Source organism: Podarcis raffonei, chromosome 12 (assembly GCF_027172205.1).
Source record: "Podarcis raffonei isolate rPodRaf1 chromosome 12, rPodRaf1.pri, whole genome shotgun sequence".
NCBI classification, from domain to species: Eukaryota; Metazoa; Chordata; class Lepidosauria; order Squamata; family Lacertidae; genus Podarcis; species Podarcis raffonei.
The window spans coordinates 46702518-46725187 of NC_070613.1; the positions used below are offsets into that span (position 1 = coordinate 46702518).

The 22670-nt window shown below is 42.7% G+C and overlaps 1 protein-coding gene and 1 long non-coding RNA gene across 5 annotated transcripts; one reads left to right on the forward strand and one right to left on the reverse strand.

Moving 5' to 3' along the window:
* The first annotated feature begins 1734 nt into the window (after positions 1–1734).
* LOC128424187 (prostatic acid phosphatase-like) lies at positions 1735–22528 on the forward strand. 4 transcript variants are annotated; one of them, XM_053410083.1, is made up of 11 exons: positions 1735–2145; positions 11894–11989; positions 13371–13457; positions 14150–14302; positions 15450–15551; positions 17536–17640; positions 18560–18692; positions 19224–19306; positions 20037–20143; positions 21640–21821; positions 22339–22528. In XM_053410083.1, exons 3-10 carry the CDS (start codon positions 13377–13379, stop codon positions 21794–21796), a joined length of 921 nt encoding a protein of 306 aa, XP_053266058.1. In that variant the 5' UTR covers positions 1735–2145; positions 11894–11989; positions 13371–13376; the 3' UTR covers positions 21797–21821; positions 22339–22528. The 4 variants fall into 4 exon arrangements, with proteins under 4 accessions (XP_053266058.1, XP_053266060.1, XP_053266057.1 ...); XM_053410085.1 differs by lacking the exon at positions 1735–2145 and adding an exon at positions 6373–6698; XM_053410082.1 differs by lacking the exon at positions 1735–2145 and adding an exon at positions 7348–8418.
* Positions 11859–13050, reverse strand: LOC128424188 (uncharacterized). Its single transcript, XR_008332947.1, has 2 exons — positions 12719–13050; positions 11859–12347 (listed from the first exon to the last, which is right to left on the reverse strand). It is a non-coding gene; the product is annotated as an uncharacterized LOC128424188 (long non-coding RNA).
* Positions 22529–22670: the final 142 nt, after the last annotated feature.

The window sequence follows — 22670 nt, forward strand, 5'->3', positions numbered from 1 at the left end:
GTTGAACAGAATGGAAAGGGGGGGGACTTTCTTTTTCATTATGATTTACCTAACAACCCCCCCCCCCAGAAGAACCGTCACAATGACTGATAGCAAGTGAGACTGGAAAATAAAATGTGTGGAAACAAAAATATTAACAAAAGGTTTTATTTATTAGTATAATGTATTGGTATAATTTGGAATATTTAATATGATATGATTGGTTTGTTAAATGGAAAGTTAATAAAAACTATTTAAAAAAGAGAGAGAGTGAGTAGTTGTCAATGGCAACTCCAGTAGGCCGCTTCCCCTTTTCCTGTTTCCGCTGGAGTCTTCTTTGGTTTGCCACGCCTGCGGGCTCTCTTCCGGCCAACGCTGCCTATGACAGATCTTAAAAACATGGGGTCGGTCAGATTCGGAAATCGCAGCACCTTGCGCCTGCTGGACCTCCTGAGCAGAGCGGGTTGTGTCTTGCTCCTCGTGAAGTAGGGTGAAATGTGAGGAGTGTTGCAAGCCGGTGCAGAGGCAGAAGGTCTGGCCAAGATGGTAGAGCACGGCTTCTCTGCCAGGGGCGTCTTCCTAACCCAGTGGAACACCAGTATCATACGCCTCTTAGGTGGGTTGGACATGCTGAAGAAGGTGCTGGAGGCCCAAAGACCAGGGTGACTTCAAAGTGGAGGACGCAGCAGGCACTTCCCTATCAATGGGGCCCAATCCAAGCAAATGTTAGCTCCAGTCCTGTTAAATCTATCCAGCAATTAGGAACGTTAAATAAGGAATTAATTCCTCAGGCAGTAAGAAAAGACTCTATGTGGCTTTTCAATAGCTGGGAGCCCCCAACTACTGCCACTGTTGACAGCCTGTTGCCCCTTCACTCTGCTTGAATGGGTTATGTCACAATGGTGCCTTAAGCCTTCATCAGGTGTTTGTGAGCATGAAAATGCTGTTGGGAGTTTCAGCAATGAAGGCCCAGGCATAACACACTGTTTGAAAGTCTGAACATTTCCTCTTTTTAAAAAAATTACCAAATTTATATACCACTTTTATAATTTATATACAAATTATTAGGAGAGTAAGTTAAAAATATTTGTTCTTGTTGTTTAGTTGTTTAGTCGTGTCTGACTCTTCGTGACCCCATGGACCAGAGCACGCCAGGCACTTCTGTCTTCCACTGCCTCCCGCAGTTTGGTCAAAAGTTAAAAACATACTGTATTTTGTTCACTTATAGGCTAGTTTACATACTTTATTCCTTCTTATACTTCTGTCCCACAGAGCATATACACCTCTGCCTCCACCTTCTCCAGTTTATCCTGACAGCAATATTGTGAGCTAGGGCCATAGCTCAGTGGTAGAACAACTGCTTAGCATGCAGAAGACATCAGGTTCAGTCCCCAGCATCTCCTGGCAGGACTGGGAGAGATCCTGCCTGAAATCTTTTTTAAAGAATTATTATTTTATTAAAGATTTTCTTGTTTTACAGAAGTATGTGTAATGTGTCTCGTATTTTTTCCATGTAACATTTTTACAAATCAGTTTCATTTGTTGAGACATTGGAGAGGGGAGGTGTGGAGGGGGGGGGAAGATGGGGGGGGTCGGGTGGCAATGTTTCTATTTTGCTTAATGTATGTAGGGTTTGGTGTCAGCGTTGCTCATGCAGGTTCTCTGCTGTTCATTTGTGTTCCTTTGGTGGTGAGAAAGGTTGGGGTTGGCCTAGGGTGTGGTTGTTTGTTTGTGATTGGCTATGGTTACCTTTGTTTTCGTGTGTGAGTGGGGTGGGTGGGTGTTTTGGATCAGGTTAGCCATATTGATTTGTATGCTGTTGGTGGATTATTGTCATTGTCTTGTTGGGCTGTATATGTGATAAAGGGGAGCCATACCGGGGTGAAGGTGTCTTCTTCTATTTGTCCCCGTGTCAGTTTCAGTTTATTGGTTAATTTTTCTAGTAGGTCTGTTTCCTATACTATTTGGTACCATTGGTCCATGCTTACTCCTGACAGGTCTCTCCAGTGTCTGGTTATGGTGTTTCTGGCTGCTAAAAGTTCATTTTGCCGGGCTGTGAAGCGGCTTGCCCCTTGCAGAAGTTTAAAGAACTGGTTTCTCCTGTTGTACCAGAGGAATGGCAAGCAGAATGTAACAGTTAATGTAGGACGGCATCGTAAATGAGAGGTAAGATAGGGTTGAAACAAACATGTGTAAAACGGATGTTTCATCTTTCAACGTCCCAGCTTGACCTTCCTCTCAAAATCATAATAATTAGAGGGGCTGGACTGTTTGAGGTTCGAGGCTTTAGGAATGCAGCTTTTACCCCCCCACCTTCATCCTGCCCCACCCCCAAGACACTGGAAAGCAGACTTCCCTGTTATCCTGGGAACTGTAGTTTGTTAAGGCTGTCGGGAATTGTAGCTTTGTGAGGGGTAAAATGCAATTCCCAGTGTACTTTGGAGGACGTCACTGTTGGGAGGAAAGCTACAACAATTGTTACCTAAAAAGGAGACAAGGCAGAAGACGTAAAGGCAGCCTATTCTTCCTCCTTACTGATTCCTACTTTTTTAGTAAATACCTATTAGTAAAAAAATTCACTTCCTTTCAGGCTTCAATTCCTTCATGCATCTTCTCCAAGTTTATTTGGAGTCAATATGTTAACTAGTGTTGATTTCTCCTTAAGCAATTTCTGTTACCCACTTTGCCACAAGTGCTTTCCAGGTAGTTAACAAAATGCAAGAAGTACCTTCGCCACCCCAGTTATCCTTAAACAACCCTATGAAGTGGGCTAGACTGTGTGGCTGGCCCAAGGTGAGTCAGTGTGCTTAATGGAAAAATGGAGGATTTGAACCCAGGTCTCCCTGGTCCTAGTCCTGCATGCTAACCCTGGCTCTCATGTACTATAGATGGACATAGATCTAAAAGGAATGCAAATGTATACATAACATATAATGACTATCTGCATATTTCCCAAATATATGTTTCTAAATATTGGCAGTGTTTTTGACCTTTCTGGATGTTGCTGTTATCTCTCATCTTCTACCAGGATGAAAAGGAAAGTCAAATAAAGGGCAAATCAGCAAATTAACATCCTCAGGAAGGAAACTGGAGAGCAAATAAGTTGTGGGACACCAGGAGCACTACATGACTGTTGGTGCTTTCATGCAGTCCTCCTCATCAACATTTTCTTCTTCCCAGTGATGATTCTAATCAAATAAAAATCAGGCAAATGGTTGCAATAAATTAGTTTGAGCAAACACCACCAACTGCCACGTCATTTGCAAGTTAATGTGTATTTATACGCTGCTGAACTGTAAATTCTTGGGGTCAGGAAAGCGTCTGGGGGTTGGGGGGGAACAAAGATCTATTTTGCAACGTTACTGACAAATATAAGGGTTAGACTAAAGCATTCCCAAGTGCTACTGAGCTTAATAATAATAATAATAATAATATATTTATACCCCACCCTTCTGGCTGGGTTTCCCCAGCCTCTCTAGGCAGCTCCCAACATATTAAAAACACGATAAAACATCAAACATTAAAAACTTCCCTAAACAGGTTTGCCTTCAGATGTCTTCTCAAAGTCAGATAGATGTTTATGTCATGTGACAAAGACACTTGACAGCAGAAGCAGCAAAGCAAGCTGGGAAGTGCTGGGACTGCACAATCATTTGGGCCTACTAAAGTTATTCAGGCCTAACTGCTAACTTCTAGGTGTTGAGTCACTCTGACATGTGACTTAGCAGCCAGTTTCACTTTGTGCTCTCTGTAAGATTTCAGTTGTGAACAGAGTCAGTCTGCCTCAGTTGTGAACAGAGTCAGTATATAATCTCAGTCAAACTGTTTGGAACCATGTTGTTTATGAAGAAGTTTATTTTAACTCAGTAAAGCTTTTATTCAATTAAAAACTCTGCATTATTAATTTACGCTGCACCTCAGTTTATTTCCTTGACATATGACAGGAGGGCGTTCTACAGGGCGGGTGCCACTACCAAGAAGGCCCTCTGCCTGGTTGTCTGTAACCTCACTTCTAGCAATGAGGGATCCACCAGAAGGCCCTCAGAGCTGGACCTCAGTGTCCGGGCTGAACAATGGGGGTGGAGACGCTCTAATAATCTTTTTCAGAAACCCATTTACCTATTTCATGCACAAATCCTGTATTCTTCAAGCACCGCTTTCATTTATCGAGCTGTTGGATCGGCCAGAAGGTTTGAATTCTGACAACACATCTAGTGCAGTAAACAATGGATACAGATCATTCATGGGAGCTGGGCAGGGGGCAGGCAACCTGCCAGAAACAATAAAGGAGAAACATTGGGAAAGGAGGACTGTGCTACCAGGACAATTTGTACAGGATCTCAGCTTATCACTGCAGCTCTGTTCAGTTCCTACAGCTTTGAAGTGCCTGATCCCATGCCAGCTGCAAAGGCTGTTCCAGCTCCCTCCTCCCTATGTCAAAGAAGATGTGTGGGTGGGGAGAGAAACATATTATTGCATGACACCCCAATCACTGAGTGGAGTGAGATTCCAGACACTTTCCCAGGGTTCATGTTTCCTTCAGAATGAGGTACAGCAGAGACTGTGGTGTCTTTATGATATATGGTTTATTTACACATATATGCAACCTGAGCTTACAATGGAGGGGCTCACGGCATCAACACTCCCAAAAGGTCTTGCTTCTCCCTTTGCCACAGCCTTGGACTGAAGCAGAAATCGAGGGTCCATGCTTAGGGTCATTACAAAGAAGTTGGCCTGACTATTCCAGCAATGGAATCGTTGCTGGATCCAGCAATTAGAAGGGACTCAGATGTACAGCCCATAGCTGTCAAGGGGGAAAGTTGACAGTTATGGTACAGCCTAACCCTGCAAAACAACAGCAACTCACAACAATTCCAATGGTTTGCCCTGCTGGCTTTGTCAAAATCAGTGTCAACCTGTCCTTTTTTAATGCATATTTTTTCATAATACTGATAGCCTTGAACTTGTTAATGTCTTTCACCAGCATTTTCCAAATTTCTGACAGCCTTCAACTTTTTGAGGTTGTACTGTAAAAGCATTTTGGCTCTAGTGTGCAAATAATTCAGATTCTAACTTCCTGAATTCGGTAGTGGCACAACAACTATTAAAGATGCTCTTTCCTTCTCTCTGTGGTGGCTTTTATTTACATGGATGTTGCCACCCTTCCCCCTCCCTTTAGATTTCTCAAACAGAAGTCATTTATATAGGGGGTGTATTGGCAGCAGGTAGTTAAAATCTTCAACGGGTCATAAAATTGCATTGCGCTCTATAAACAACTTCCTCTATTCTTCTGAAAAAGTGGTATCAATATATCCATACTGGAAAATATTCCTGAAGTACTCAAGGAGTTGCTACTGTTTTTCCAGCAATAGAATTTGCAGGGAAAGAATCTGCATACTTGTATTCTTCTGAATTCAGACACCTCTGGATTCTACTAATTACAGAAACCAATAAGTTTATCCTATCAAAAAACAATCATGGTCTTTTCATGATTAACCTGGGTGTGGGGTATTTAATATGGAGAATAAGAGGACCCCTTTGGGCCATAATGAATGACCCCAATGAAGCATGTAGAACAAATGTACATATTGATTGGGTGTGCACAAATATCTAAACTGATGAAACTGTGAAAAAGAACTTACTCACTAGATGTCACTCTTACTCCTTCAAATCTCAGATTGTGGTTAAGTCAGCCAAGGATGTTTTTCACTGTAAGTCAGAATCTCCACTCAAATAAACAAGGAATATTGGGTGTTATGTTATTTTTTTTTGGCAAGGGGTGTTTAAATCACTGAAATCACTGAGTTAAAGCTGACCGAAAGTCCAGAGGTAGCGTTATTATCAATTTACGATGGCGTGGAAGGTTCACAGGCTATGAAGAACTTGCTCACAAATTTATTGACAGCTGCACGAATTATGATAGCTAGGAAATGGAAGGGGCAAGCAGAATATAAAATGGAAGAATGGTATAAAGAGATGTGGGATATAGCTATTAATGATAAATTAACAGGTGCCATTAAGGTAAGATGGAGAATACGCAGGAGAAATGATATAGAGATATGGAGGGTGTCTGTAGAATTTGTACTGTTAAAATGGAAAGGGGTCAAATCATCGCAAGAGGTGTTGAAATTTTGGGTGGTTGGATAGTTACAATGGAATGGTCTCGGTGGTGGAGTGCACATTTTTATTCTTATTTATTTATGATTATTACTTTGTGAAAATAAATAAGTTTTTTAAAAACCCACAAAAAATAGGGGGAAAAATAATCTCCACTTTCCCCCCTTTCGTAACATAATCAAATATTTGTTCTCCTGTGTTTCCCCTGTGCTTTTTCCAGTCTCTTTTGAGAACTCACAAAGCCTCTGGGGTTTTTTTTGGGGTAGGTGGGGTAGAAAACTGAACAGTAGCAGTATGATTGCTGCAGGCATAGTTCTTTTTTGGCAAGGTAGTTCCACCCTTTCTGAAGGAGCATATTTTTGACATGTGCACCTTGATCCAAACGATTCCAGGGTGCTCCAGTTCAGGGGAACAGATCTGGGGACGGAAAGTAACCTGTTGGTTCCTGCTCAATCGTTTTGGAGGCTATGTGAAAAACATTTCTTACCTAAACAGCTACCCCTTGAATCATCAACTTTGGGGGGGGGATCTAAGGAGGTACCTGATCACAACTGCAGTAAGGTTTCTAATTGCAGCCTGGCTTTAGGCATGTTTCCTGCAAAGTAAGTCCTAATGAGTTGAAAGGATCTAACTACAGTTTCCAAAGAGTAGTAAAGGTAAAGGGACCCCTGACCATTAGGTCCAGTCTTGGCCGACTCTGGGGTTGCAGCGCTCATCTCGCTTTATTGGCCAAGGGAGCTGGCGTACAGCTTCCGGGTCATGTGGCCAGCATGACTAAGCCGCTTCTGGCGAACCAGAGCAGCACACAGAAACGCCATTTACCTTCCCGCCAGAGCGGTACCTATTTATCTATTTGCACTTGACATGCTTTCAAACTGCTAGGTAGGCAGGAGCAGGGACCGAACAATGGGCGCTCACCCCGTTGCGGGGATTCAAACCACCGACCTTCTGATCGGCAAGTCCTAGGCTGTGGTTTAACCCACAGTGCCACCCGCGTCCCTTCCAAAGGGTAGTAGTCAACTACATTTTACTCAGAGTAGACCAATTGAAATTAAGGATCAGGTAAATTAATTTCAGTAGGTCTGAGTAGCATTTAGTTGAATGTCACCCAGAGAATCTTACCTTAAAGATAACCAAAATTATTATGGCGTAAGAAGAGACTACGGTCCATTTCATTAGATGCATCAAATGCTATTCTGAGTTTCAAGGGGGGGGGGTGTACACGCACACTCACACACGGCTTGTGGAGATAAGCATGCAAACTTAGTGAGAGGACTTTGGTATAACAGTTGGTTCTGTGGCCGGCCCTACCATTGGGCAGAATAAAGCAACCACCTCAGCCAACGATTATGATGAGTGGGGTGAAGTGTTGGTGGGCAAGGGCTATGAGGAACTTAAAGAACGTTTTTCTCACTTGCCTTTATATTTTTAACTATATGCTCCTCGGATTCGTTGGGCAAAGCTCCCACCTTTGACATGAAGCATTCTTGCTTCTCCTCTCCTTGAAACCTTGAACTTAGGAAGAGCCTGTGTACGTTACTGCTGTACATTACTTTAATAAGAGCAAACACGCTCAGTGGGAGAGGTGAGGCAAAGAGCAGCCACCATTATGGGCAACTAACTCATTACCTCAGAAAATTTGGATATGCCCAATGTTACCTTTCTGTACGGCCCTGAACCTTTAAGTGCAGGCTGGTAGTGAGGTTTCCCTTAAACTTTCAAAATGGGTTATCAATTTCCCCAGCACTGTAAGTTCCCCTCTTTTTTGGTTAATATCTTGATTGTTATAAAGGGCTCTACATTTTAGTTCCTGAGCATGACAACTTTTGAGAAAACTGCTGTAGAGCTGAAGTAAATGTGAAAATGTTGTTTCTGCTCCTGTCAGCGTGAAGCTCAAGCTTCAGGAGGCCACATCTCAAAAGACATTTCTGTGGAAAGATTGTGCTATATGTTACTAATTTCACGACACTTCTGTAAATGATATCATTTTTGTGAAATCCATATTGATGTACTGATATTCATGTTATTTACCTCTGTATAAAACCTTTGCTGCGAGTCCCTCCGGAGACCTTTGCTAATCAAACTTAATAAATAGTTACATCTGTATGCCAAGCCTTTCTGAGGTAAAATGGTGCAGCTACACATCACTAAAATCCTGTTGCCCTAGAGTTTGCTATTCATATGTGAAAGCACCCCCATTTTGTTCTTATTTTCAGTTATTGAACATGTGTCTACGGAATCTTAATTAATGGAAAAGATTATGGCAACGTGTCCTTTCCTTAGAGCCATGAAATATAATTTCCATTTCCCTCAAACAACCAGGTACACTCGGTTCCTCTCTTGCAAATCTTAGATGCCCTGTATTAGCTAAAGGGCATAATCCTGACCATAATGGATGCCTATGATGTCCGTGTCCAATTTCTGCTAAGGGCAAATGTTACTATGGTCCATTGGCGGTTGGGTCTGTTTCTACAATATTATGTACCTCAGCTTTTAAACATTCTCTTCTTCAATGAACACTTAATCTATGGAGCTAATGGTATTGTGCTGTGTTGATGTCCTCCTTGACTGACCATGATTATTTGCCCATACGAATACTTCAATTGGCCATGAGATTATGCATCTGTACAGAATATCTTCTTCTTAATCATTTTTATTGGTTTTACATATACAAAGTTATAAGCGAAGAATCGTAAAGTATATTCATATAGAGATTCCTCCAAATCTCAGGACTTCCCTCCATCCCCTCCACGGGGTCCCATTTTAAACATTTAATACTGTACTACATATTCTTCCACACTCCAATTTTTATATCAAACCATATTATCCATGGTAATTTTAACACTACAAGTAAAGTTAAAATTCTGCTTTTGTTTCCATCTGCTTACAGTGGTCTCCTAAATTTTTCCCATACTTTTATAAAGTTTTTGTCCTCTTGGTTTCTGAGTGTTCCTGTCAGTTTTGCCATCTCGGCATAGTCGATGGGCTTGCTTTGCCATTCTTCTCTGATAGGGACTTTGTCTTCTTTCCATCTTTGGGCTAGTAGCATCAGGGTGGCTGTTGTTCCATACATAAAAAGTATTTTCTGCTCCTTTGGTATGGCGGTACCTATAACTCCTAATAAAAAGGCTTCTGGTTTCTTAACAAAAGTTATTTTCAGCACTCTTTAAATTTCATAATATATCATCTCCCAGAAAGCTTTTATTACCTTACATGTCCGCCACATATGATAAAATGTACCTTTTTTCATTTCCAGCAGATATTATAACTTGTCCTATACATTTTTGCATAGAATATCTTCTAAATACAAGGTAAAGGGACCCCTGACCATTAGGTCCAGTTGTGGCCGACTCTGGGGTTGCAGCGCTCATCTCGCTTTATTGGCCAAGGGAGCCGGCATACAGCTTCCGGGTCATGTGGCCAGCATAACTAAGCCGCTTCTGGCGAACCAGAGCAGCGCACGCACGGAAACGCTGTTTACCTTCCCGCCGGAGCGGTACCTATTTATCTACTTGCACTTTGACGTGCTTTCGAACTGCTAGGTTGGCAGGAGCAGGGACCGAGCAACGGAAGCTCACCCCGTCGCGGGGATTCAAACCGCCGACCTTCTGATCGGCAAGTCCTAGGCTCTGTAGTTTAACCCACAGTGCCACCCGTGTCCCTTTTATCTTCTAAATAGGTTTGGGTTATTGTTACCACCATCACTGAAATACCTTTACCCTGAGTGACAACCAGTGTGGTGGGCGAGTGGCGTGTTTCTCCCCTCCTGGCAGCAATGCCACTATGTTTGCTTATTTATTTATTTAGAAGATTTGCACCCCACCTACCACAGGATTGAGCGGTCCTCAAGGCAGCTAGCAAAAGACCATAATAACATGAATGCATATACACAAACTGAGCTGGGGGTGGCAAGGGGTTGGGGTAAGCTTTCTGCAGCTATTCCTTCTCTGGCCAATTGGAAAGGTCAAGGCTCACCTTCAAACTGCCATGACGTTCTTCCTGGAAGTCTGAGACTGCAACCTCCCCATTATCTTTGGTTCCCTGCCCATAAGCAGAGACCTAAGTGTCCTTCCTTTTGGAGAAAAGCAATGGGGCACAGCCTCCAGGCAAGTGGGGTCCTCCAGGCCTACAGAATTTGGCATCTCCTTCTCAGTCCTTGACTGTATTACAAAAATACCTAAATCAGTAGCCTTCAAGTTTAACTCCAAGATCAAATTTACAGAGAGTCTCCACCCCTTGATTTGCTCTTTATAAAACACAACTTTCCCCCTTTCCACCTTCACTAACGGGGAGTAACGGGGTCAGTGATGCATCTGTGGCACGGTTTCAATAGTTGTGGCTTTGCCTTCTTCATCCTGTTCTTGGGTCTGCTTCTCCCAAGTATCACAGGAAGGGAACTGAAGTATGTTGTATTGGTAAGCATGAGGTCTTCTTTTCATTGCTAACAATGACCTTGACAGTGTTGATCTTTGCTGCTCTTCTTTCTAAATTATGTTCCTGTGAATAATTTTATGCATTTTAATATGCTAAGTAGAATTTTTTTTCAGAAGGTTTCTGAAATTTCTGAGCTTTTTCTCTTCCCTCCCCCCTTAAAAAAGACCACTAGGAATATCCCACCCCTACCCCCTATTTCTAACCATATTTTGTGGTTGCCATCTTTCCATTATTCCCATCCCACACAATGCTTTTGATGAATGATGCTAAGTACCACCACACACAAAAAGCATTGTTTAAAGGACAGGGTATAAAATGTCTAAACGAGCAAGCAAGTATACAAACCAGAGCTTGAACAAAAATATTGTCTAATTGAATTTAAACTCTTGGTTTTTCTGGTCAGCTTTATGAAGAACACACAATGGGCTTGTAAGTGTTCAGTGCATTCAATATTTCACTTGACATCTGAATGTCAATGCCCAACTGTCAGCAGATTTTGCAATGCATGTTTTCTGAATATGAGAAAATGTTATATTCCCCTTTTGCTTCCTTTTTTCAACTGTACAGCACTAAAGTTGCATGCAAACTATCACTTATTCTTAGCAGCACACACCAGTATTGTTGACAGTCTTCCTTTTGTAGATACCCACCCTCAAAGTCTGTTAGCTCTAGAATAGGGCTTCCCAAACTGTGGTCCACGCCCTTCCTTCAGGTGGTCTGCAACATGTCCTCATGAAGTATTCATAATGATTTTGAATACTTATTTTATTTCTTCCATTGTTTTTCAGTTTGAATTATATGAAATGCAAAGTGTAGTACAATAAGATATAAGACATGAAAAAGCACTAAAAATATAATTAAAAATTATACAGCACAGAGCAGATTGCAAGCACTACAGTAATTAATAAAAACCATTAAGTGGTCCACCAAGACCATCAGCAGTTTTCAAATGGTCCAGGAGAAACCACTGCTCTAGAAATTCCTGACGTACATTGTGTTCTCCTCTCAAAAGGACAAAAACTAAATTCAAAATACAGCTGTATTAGCGAATCCCCTTCAACCTCTCACCCCTGCACAGAATTGCAAAGGCACAGGACCGCTAGGAGATCTTCTGGCGGCTTTTTCATAGTGCATTTCTCTGATAGACGAAGGCTATAATATTATAGCCACTTACTTAAAAAGCAGGACCTACTGAATTCAAGTCATTGGGACTTCTGAGTAGACAGGTATGGGGTAATGTTGTGAGAGGGTTGTGTGCTTCACATTTAGAGTGGCAGCAGGGCAGCTAATATTTAATTCCGATAGATTGCATCCAATTCTATTTTCTATGAAAACTAATGCAATCTTCAAAACATTTCACCAGGTTTACAGGCATGGCGACAGAAGCCCTCTTTCAACTTTTCCCACTAATGTGGTCAAAGAAGACGTCTGGCCACAAGGATATGGACAGCTCACAACGGTCTGATAATGCTCTAAGAAATGAAAACGTATTTTGTTGATTTGTTTGCCTTTATATAATACTCATTAAGATACTAATTATTAGTTTTATTATTTTATGTAACAGAATGGCTATACTGCTCAAACGTCCAAATCTCTACAAAGCTTCTGAAACTTCTGAAACGTTGTTATTTATTATTTCAGGCTCCAATAATAGCAATGCCCATTTCAGTACAATGTACACAAACAGTAATATAGTTTATGTATGGTCCACTAACCCAAATTACAGAATGTTAACTACATAAATTTATTTTTTTAAAAAAAGCAAAGAGCAATCATAGTCTAAGGTCAATTGCAGCATTTAGAAATTTTGCAGCGTTCTAATCTTTTGCTGGGACACGGGTGGCGCTGTGGGTAAAACCTCAGCGCCTAGGACTTGCCGATCGTCAGGTCGGCGGTTCAAATCCCCGCGGCGGGGTGCGCTCCCGTTGCTCGGTCCCAGCACCTGCCAACCTAGCAGTTCGAAAGCACCCCAGGGTGCAAGTAGATAAATAGGGACCGCTTACTAGCGGGAAGGTAAATGGCGTTTCCGTGTGCTGCGCTGGCTCACCAGATGCAGCTTGTCACACTGGCCACGTGACCCGGAAGTGTCTTCGGACAGCGCTGGCCCCCGGCCTCTTAAGCGAGATGGGCGCACAACCCCAGAGTCGGACACGACTGGCCCGTACGGGCAGGGGTACCTTTCCTTTACCTGATCTTTTGCTGCTGTTGAGCATGGGTTCCATCTTGCTCACCCCAAACTGAGTCCTTAGAAACGACACTTCCTCATGAGGTCGTGTTGTTCCAAGAATATTGCTGTGGGCGAGAAGGGAAAAGCCATGCATCAAGCAGGATGTGGAACGGCAACAAAACATTGTTTAGAAGAAGAAAACCTGATGCCACCATCATAAGCCCCCGCTCAATGAAGAGCAGTGAACATTTTACTCCCAGGCTGCAGAAGTTGCCAAAATGCAGCTCCCACTATCATAGTCCGCAGTTGGGGCTGTGAATGTAAATGGCGTTCATAACCCAGCTCTAGAACAATGCCAGTGATCTGAGAGCTACAGCCATATCAGCACACATCCATAACTTGTAACAGAATCTGGTCCAGCCTCTTTTTTCAGTCTTGGAGACCTGCCACAAATCTAGATATTAACCTTGTTCTCCTGGTGCTGCGGAAAGGAACAGGCCAAAATCCAGAGCTTAGCTTTTTCATGATGATGTAATGTACACCCAACACCGCGAGCCTAGAATACACAAAGTGTTCCTTTATCCGTTGAAATAGTCAGAAGTAGCTTGGAGGGGACGGTAAATTGCATCAATGAGTTTTACATGCATACTTTTCCTTTTCCTTTTCCCCACAGCGTGGAATGCGGCAGCAATACTTGTTGGGTCAATTCATAAAGGACAGATATAAGGACTTCTTAAGTGATGAATACAAGCGAAAGGAAGCAAGTATTGGAACTAACTTCCCCGTTTTCTCAGCAATAGCATTTATACTAATATAATGTTAGGGTCAAACTATGACAATAATAATAATAATAATAATAAATAAAATTTTATTTATATCCTGCCCTCCCCAGCCGAAGCCGGGCTCAGAGCGGCTAACAACAGTAAAAGTAACACAGTTTACATAAAATCACAATCAATTAATTGAAATACATTCTAAAATCAATTCATTCTAAAATGCCGCTTAGCTATGGGTGAGTTTCCCCATGGTTGTTGGATTGGGACAAGCAAATAGAAGCAGAAGTGTAGTGATTTCCACCATGTGTTCAAAATTTACTCATAATTGCAATCCCCACAAGCCTAGCAGCATCCGCAGTGACTTTCCATCGCCAACCTTTCCCCTCCTTACAATGGCTACTATGATCATTGCAGCAGAGAGGGCGAGAGAAGGTGAAAGACCCTGTCTTTCCTTTCCCGTGTCCTCCTGGTTCTGTCCCTCCCCTCCCACTGGATTTCCAGTTAGGAGATGGGGCACAGACAGAAAAAGAAGACAGCAGTCACCAGAACAGCAACCCTGAAAGTGGGTTGGTGTGGGTATGCAAGTTAGATCTAAACCTCCCCCTGTGGAAAACAACCATCTAGGATCAAAACAACAATACCATCCTGAGCCACTCTTTCATTTTTTCCTTCTCAGATTTATGTCCGAAGTACAGATTATGATCGAACCATTATGAGTGCTCAAGCCAATCTGGCCGGACTCTTTCCTCCTAAAGGAAACCAAATCTGGAACACAGAGATCGCTTGGCAACCAATTCCAGTTCATACTGTGCCACGTTCAGAGGAAAGGGTAAGGAAACGTGTGGTATTTTTAACCTTTTCCACTCCCAGTTCAATGGAAACATGGCAACCTGAGAGGTGAATATTTCACTTAAATAGAGAGATAAATAGAGATAAGAGAGAGAGAGAGAAGTCTTGGAGTTATGATACAGCGTTAGAGCTTCTATTTGCAAAAACCAGCTGTAAAGGTAAAGGGACCCCTGACCATTAGGTCCAGTCGTGACCGACTCTGGGGTTGCAGCGCTCATCTCGCTTTATTGGCCGAGGGAGCCAGTGTACAGCTTCCGGGTCATGTAGCCAGCATGACTAAGCCGCTTCTAGCGAACCAGAGCAGCACACGTAAACACCGTTTACCTTCCCGCCGGAGCGGTACCTATTTATCTACTTGCACTTTGACGTGCTTTCGAACTGCTAGTTGGCAGGAGCTGGGACCAAACAACGGGAGCTCACCCCGTCACGGGGATTCGAACTGCCGACCTTCTGATCGGCAAGTCCTAGACTCTGTGGTTTAACCCACAGCGCCATCCGCATCCCTCCAAGGGCCCATGGACCAAGGCCATGGGCATGGGGAAGGTAGTCTGTGACGGCACTTGGAGCTTAAATGCACCAGCAGAAGTTGCAGTGTGCATTAAAATCCCTACTCGGAGGGGCACACTTGACCCTTGCTGCAGTCACACTCTGAGTATGGAAGATAAGAAAGTGAAGTTTATTGTAGGAAATATTTGTTGGATACGACAGATCCTAGGTGCAGCTGAGGTAAATGTACAAAGAACCATGCTTGCTCTTCCATCTCTGCAGTACAGCAAGAAAGGAAAGATAACTCCTCTCAATGGTGGAGTGAAGAAGGAGGAAGTGAGGTCAGCAGCCCTGAGAGTATCAGTCTGAAGAAAGGTCAGCACTGAAAGTCTAGCAAACATGGAGGCTCTCCTTTCTATCTCCATGCAAACCCACCAAGCCTTTAGCACAAGCCTCCCCAGACCAAGGCAACTTTTTGCAACAGAAAAAGTGGGAGTTCTAATCACACGCTACTGACTGGTTGCTCTTGAAGCATCTTCCCACTATTAATCTGAATTTAGGATGGACATATGTATTATACACAGGCAGATGACAATATGAGGAGGTCTTTTTAGCTGATATGTTTCATTTCATTTCATTAGTTGTTGCATTATCCTGTTCGCGCTCCATGTCCAAAGTTCGGTCAGCTTCTAAAGGAAACTTTTGGATCCAAAACAGTCCAGGAAAAACTGAAAAGTCAAATGGTAAGAAATGGAAAGGGAGAATCTTATGGCTGCAATCCATGTGAGTAAATCCCACTGAAATCAATGGTGCTTACTTCTGAGTAGACATACCTCAGAATGTGCTGCGAATGTCTGATAAGACAGACAAATGCCTTTTGTTTCTTGATGTGACGTCTATTATAAACCGTTTTCCCTCATTATAAATTTGCTATTGTTTTGCTTACAGATCCTTTTAGCAGTTGTGCAAGTCAAACTGACTTCCATGGGCTGCTTAAAACTGGAGATGAATCAACCGTCCCCAGAGGGACTCTCTTATCTCTCTGAAATTACAACCTGTGCACTGTGCAGCTTTGAAATGTTTTATTTTTCATGTTCCTGCCTGCTTGTAAAATAAAGCGAGAATCAATTTTCCCAAAGGGGGCAATGAAAGAGGTCTGGGCGGATTGCCTTGTTGGCTGCGGGGAGCAGGCCGTGGCACTGGCAAGTTTGCAGGGGGCATGCACAAAATGCCCACTGGGGCCTCTCCTGCTCACTTTCTCTCTCCCTCCACCCCTCTGCCCTGGTTGGTTACTGCTCTCCACATCCTTTTCACTAGCAAAAGGGAATGAAGGGGTCTCTTGTTCTTTCTTTGGGAGCAAAAATGAAAGAGAACGGGGTTCTTTTGTTCCTTTCCTCCTATCCTCTCTGAAGTGGAACAATAAAATTCAGGACAGATGTAGAAATGTCCAGTCACAGGCAGCCCACTAATAAGAACTCCCCATTTGCATGGGGGTTGCGTTCCTGGCGCCCATGTGCATTGCTGGAGCATGCATAAGCCCGCCCCACCTCATTAAACCCCATTATGCCCACACTCCCACCCCCGTAACATTCCCTCTTCTGGCCACAAGATCCGCAACAATGAGTGTGTGCACAGAGGTGCATCAATCAGACACACGTAAAATGGCCGCTGTCTGTACTATTTCACAGATGTGGAACACTGAGACTGGTGTCACTATCACCAGTTGTCAGGAGCAATTTTCTTTCAAAGCAGCCAGTAATTTCCTTTGACCACCTGTTCCCACCTGTGGTAAGGAGGACTGCAGAGATAAGACGGGCTTTGGCTGAATGTGGATTTTTCCAGCCTGCGGTAGCATCCCACCTGGAAGTAGTAAGAGGTTGGAAGTGTCCGTATTGGCAAATTCAAGTTGACGGGAGCTCAACAAACCCACCATTCATATCCTATGTCTCCAAGGCAATCTAAATCTTTCCCATCTCGCAGTCGAAATGACCATTGCGTGGGTCTGCCTTTGAAGGCTCTTCCGAAGCTGTAACCTGACTGGTGCAGAACAATGGCAGTCAATTTTATTTCTGCTGCTGTCTTCAGGGGCCATTGAGCATGCTTAAAAGCACTCTGGTTGCCTATTAACGTCTTTGTTATGTACTGAGTTGAATAGGATCCAAAATGCAGCAGTCTGATTGGTCCTAGAACAATAGGATCCAAAATGCAGCAGTCTGATTGGTCCTAGAACAATAGGATTCAGAATGCAGCAGTCTGATTGGTCCTAGAACAACGCAGCAGTATGATTGGTCCGCAGGAGCCACCCTATCCAGCTCCAGGCGGAAGTGAATCCGCAACCTGATTGGCCTACAGGAGAATGCCGGAATTAACCAATCACGTGCGGACCATTTTGTAAATAATGTATATAAAGCAGATATTTCGGGGGAACTTTCAATCCTCACTACTATGAGCTGAATAAAGAGCATGAAATCCACACTTGACTCTGAGTATATTTCAGCCTTGTTTGCCAATAGCTTTCAATTCCCTTGTGCTCCTTAGGATCAAGCTCTGAAAGCCCACCGTTTAATTCTGTCCTCTAAGATTGGGGGCTACTGCAGCACCCCCCACATTATGGAACTGGCAGGGCAAAACTCTGCCCCATTAAAAAATGGCAGTCACTGCAGGATCAGGCCCTACCATTCATTTGCACTTACTGGTTCATTAATCCTTCTGCTCTTTATCTTTCAGCCATTTCTAGGTAAATTAGCATCTAACCTGGGATATGATATGAAGGCTCTTCTGGATTTTAACAGTCACAAACTCTGGAATGCGTACGATGCTTTACTTGTTCAGGTAATTTCTATTAAACCTATATGAAACTCGTTCATCCCCAACAAAAAAGACCAAGGAGTTTAGGACGAGGTCAGGTGGTACATGTCAGATAAAAGCCACACTTGTGGCAAGGTCATTAACGACCCTGCTTTCAATATCATTTGTGCTGGAGGCTGTTGTAACCATAGTAGCAGAAGCTGCAGTGGTCCAAGTTACTGTTTACATCGAGGATGAGGAACCATTTTCAGCTTCAGGGACACATTTCCATCTAGGAAACCTTCCAAGGTAGGACCACGTATCAGTGGTGGTTTTAGGGGGCAAGGTTGTGTAGAGCTATAAATGTACATTTTACCTTCGTGCGGTTCTCAACCTGTGGGTCCCAAGATGTTGTTGGACTACAACTCCCATCATCCCTGAGCTCTGGCCTTGCTAGCTAGGGGTGATGGAAGTTGTAGTTCAACAACATCTGGGGACCCACAGGTTGAGAAAGGCTGGTACACACACACAAAACCACACACACACCTCTCTATGCTCCATATAAGAGACATTATCAGAAATCAAAGACACATTTCAGCCAAGCTAAAACACCCCACAAAAAGGGGAACTTCTAGACTGAGTTCATCAACCCAGTTGGGACTGTGTGTTTTTTTTCTTTAACTGCCATAGACATGGGGCTGGGAGAGGAGACCTCATAAACCTATGTAGTCTAATTCTAATCCTACAATCGTGGAAATTTATTTAGACCAAATCCCCTCTCGTTGTAATATGGTTTTATTAGCTGGCTGTGAGCCATTTTGTGTGGGCCCCAATGTGGCATGGAATGGGTTTTCCTATATAGAAACATGAAGGTCTGTGAAACAACAGAAGAGATGAGAGTGAGAAAGCAAAAGCATGGCTGATAGATGAATCACCACCCGCTTTTATTTCTTTTCAACTGTAGAAAAAACATAAGCAGCCATTACCAGCCTGGGCTACTGACAAAGTCATGGACAATTTGAAAGATCTTTTGGCATTTTCCTTAAATGCAATGTTTGGGATACACAAAAGAGAAAAGAAATCACGACTACAAGGAGGTAAGAAAAAGCAAAACAAAGCCCACATCTTTCTATATGGCATGCATATTATCTAAAGCAGGAGCAACTAACTTATCTTGGTTCAAGGGCTGCATTGAAGGCTGGACACTCGGAGAGACCAAGTGCTGCATGCCTCATGTGTAGACACAAAGGCTGGATTTAGACTCATTAAAGAAACATTTCAGGAAAACGCATTATAAAGCTTATAGTGGGAAGTCACGTTGCCAAAGGGTCCAACTCTACAGCGCCATCTGGTGTCCCAATGTTATAGCGCATTTAAAACACTTCCTTCCTTCCTTTGCTAATGTAGCTGAGTCCGAAGTCACATTCCTATGTGTATATAGACCAACTCAGCACCCATATTGTATACCCGTCAACTGTCCCAATTGAATTGGGAGTATTACTAGAATGTTAGAACTTCTCTGCCCCAGCTGGGAAAAAAGTCTTTGCCAATTTACTTTAACAATTGGTTAAAGATAAAAGGGCTTCTTGGTTTCACCAGCATTTGTATTCCTTTCCATCCCCATTAAGGTCTCCTTGTGAAAGATATTTTGAATAAGATGACAGAGGCTACTAAGTCCACTGATGGAAGAAAAATGTTAATGTATTCAGCCGTAAGTATGAACATTTTAAATTGACCAAACCTTCTGTAGCTCGCATTCTCCTGCTACTTTTTGGCTCCCCTCTTTAAGCAGACTATTTGGAAATGCGATTTGTCTACTCAAGTAACATTATGCACATCACATCTTTTAAAAACAGGGTTGATAAACAGAGTGTCACTTTTTACTTTGAAGGGGAAACAGTTATGCTCTTGATGGGTCGCCCTCCCCTCCTGGTCTGGATTGGGCCACATTCTGTACATTATCTTTGGGGGGCTGTAGGGAGAGATTTGGGTAGGAAAACTGCATAGCCCTCCAGCCCAAATCAGGGTCCCAACACAGCTCATGTTCCTGCAAAATAAAAGTAATTACACAGAGAAAGAGAGAGAGATGATTGACATAAGGTTTCATCGATACTGAAGGCAGCCTCAGAGCTAAATGTGAAGAAACTACATGTTAAAATACTAAATTAGCTGACTGTCTGGAACTAGCCTAAGGTCTTACATCCCCATTTTGTTGCACATTTCATTCCCTTTAGTGCCTGCTTAGATTATTTGCAAACATGATCCCTTTGCAATATCACATGTCCTAGAGACCATAAGGAGGCCCTTGTCTAAAACGGCATCTTTGAAACTAGCAGAGTCTGAGATAAGAACTCTCTACATATTCATATATACACATATGTACACACACAAAAACTTCTGTCATAAAAGTTATAAGGAATTCTTTTTTCTCCCTTTTATAGCATGATACCACAATAATTGCTCTCCAAGTAGCACTCAATGTTTTCGACGTAAAGCTACCTCCATACGCCGCCTGCCTATTTTTTGAGCTATATAAAGAAGACAGTGGGTAAATATGAACTCGTATATTCAATAATTATCAGTGACTTATTGGGTAAGCATCTGCAAATTCACTCATCTTCTCAAACACAGTATTTCTTCTCACAATTCCTGCACTGCTGAAATGGGTCAAAAATCAGTTGCGTTCCCTCTGTGTTTGAGCTTGACGTCTGGCTGTTCAAAATGCTATTGAAAAATTATTTCATAGCTGAGTGGCTGAGGTGTGCATACCTTTGAAAGACAGAAAGGGGTTGAAAGGGTTGAGTCACACTTTGTGCCAAATCTACAATACTGATCATTGATGCAGAGCTGAGAAATCCCAATTAAATCATAATTACTTGAAACAGCAGGTTAGAATTGGGCAACAATGAAAAGGTGTCATGGGCCTCCCAAATGAAAGACTGAGAGATGCTCAAGAGAGGTTGTCTACCCACTTTTTCCTAACTTTTCTCGATTATTAAAGAAAAACAAGACAAAATTCCACAAAATATCCAATTTCATGAAAGGATTTCTTAAACCACATCCAAAACAATAGTGCAATTCTAGTCACACTTAATGGGTCATAAGCCCCACTGGGACTCACCTCTGAGACAACATGTGTATGATTATGCCTCAACGCACTTAATAGAGAAGAATCCCAACTGAACACAATGAAATTTACTTCTAAGCAACTATGCCCATAATTGCACTGCCTGAAGGCAGAATTCAACAAGGGCTGCCTGTAGGAATGAAATCCTTTGCAGGCTTACTTCAGAATAAACCCCATTGATATCTGTGGGACATATTTCTAAATATATATGCATGAAATAAACTGAACAACCAGGCGGCTTGCGACAAAGGGCTGGTTTTGCTTCTTTAAGTAAATCCCATCAAGATGATTAGCATTCAGTCGAGAAAATCAGCAACTTGTCTTGAGCCTTCCGTGGATAGCAGTACAGCAGTACACCCATCTTATCAGAAGAGTTTTCAGAGCAATTCTTATGAAATGGAAGTGAGGCCTGGGTGATATATGGCTGCATCTTGTAGAAATGACTTCTTCTTTTTTTGGCGATCACTCATAGCCGAGTAAGATTGTCTTACATAAACACGGTTTTAACAATGAAACCACAAGTGACTGTGGAGGCCAATTCTGGATCCACATGTCCTTCCACAGTGGGGACATTGGTTTCCAGGCGGGAATTGATCACGGTGTGGATTTGCCAAGCATGCCTTCCTGCTAGCATGTTTCTCCCTTGCGTCCTGAGTTCAAGTGTCTTCAAAGCCCACGACACCTTTGGTAAAGGCTCTTCTCCAACTGGAGCGCTTGCAGGCCAGTGTTTCCCAGTTGTCAGTGTTTATACTACATTTTTTTAGATTTGCCTTGAGACAGTCTTTAAACCTCTTTTGTTGGCCACCAGCATTACGCTTTCCATTTTTAAGTTTGGAATAGAGTAGTTGCTTTGGAAGACGATCATCAGGCATCCGCACAACATAATGCTCTTAATGACCTACATTTCTTCTTTTCAGTGAGTTCACCGTTGAGATGCACTATCGGACCAAAAAAAACCTTCCACCCCAAGCTCTTGTTTTGCCGGGCTGTGAAGCGGCTTGCCCCTTGCAGAAGTTTAAAGAACTGGTTTCTCCTGTCATACCAGAGGACTGGCAAGCAGAATGTAATTGTTAATGTAGGATGGCATCATAAATGAGAGGTAAGATAGGTAGCAGGGTTGATACCAACACATATAAAACCGATGCATCAACGTTCAATTTCTCAGCTTGACCTTCCTCACAACACCCCTATGAGGTAGATGAGGATGAATGGCCCAAACAGTGCACTTCATGAGGCTACTTTGACCATGACTCGGAAACTGCAACTAATCCCGAATGTGGCAGCTAAATTGGTGTCTGGGAGCGGCCGCAGGGACCATATAACACCAATTCTGAAAGACCCACATTGGCTTCCAGTATGTTTCCGAGCAACCTTGTATAGGGAAGTTTTTAGCATATGATGTCCTCCTGTGTTTTTATATTTGGGGGGGAAGCCGCCCAGAGTGGCCAGGACAACCAAGTCAGATGGACGGGGTACAAATAATATAATTATACAGGTACACAGATGTATACATAACTTGTAATAACTATATGTGTATTTCCCAAAAATATATTTCTAAATGATGGCAGTGTTGTTCACCTTTTGATATGTTGCTATTGTCTCTCGTCTTCTACCAGGGTGAAAAGTAAAATCAAAGAAAAGGCAAATGAGAAAATTAACATCCCCAGGAAGGAAAGCGGACAGCAAATAAGTTGTAGGACACCAGAAACACTGCGTGACTGTTGATGCTTTCGTGTGATTCTCATTATTAGGATTTTCATCTTCTCAGAAATTATTATGATCAAATAAATATCAAGCAAACAGATTCAAAAATTGACTTGAACAAACACTGCCGTCTGCCGCATCATTTACAAGTTAACGTGTGTCTATATACTAAATCTAATGACGGGAGGGCGGGTAACGAAAGCCTGGGGAGAGAGCAGCAATTGATTTTGCAACCTTATTGACA

Bases quoted from the DNA above. Each gene is read 5' to 3' on its own strand.
- LOC128424187 (XM_053410083.1), top strand. From the start codon at position 13,377: ATGCGGCAGCAATACTTGTTGGGTCAATTCATAAAGGACAGATATAAG. The intron at 18,693-19,223 runs GTAAGAAAAAGC...ATCCCCATTAAG, and splicing joins GAAATCACGACTACAAGGAG to GTCTCCTTGTGAAAGATATT. The intron at 19,307-20,036 runs GTAAGTATGAAC...TCCCTTTTATAG, and splicing joins AAATGTTAATGTATTCAGCC to CATGATACCACAATAATTGC.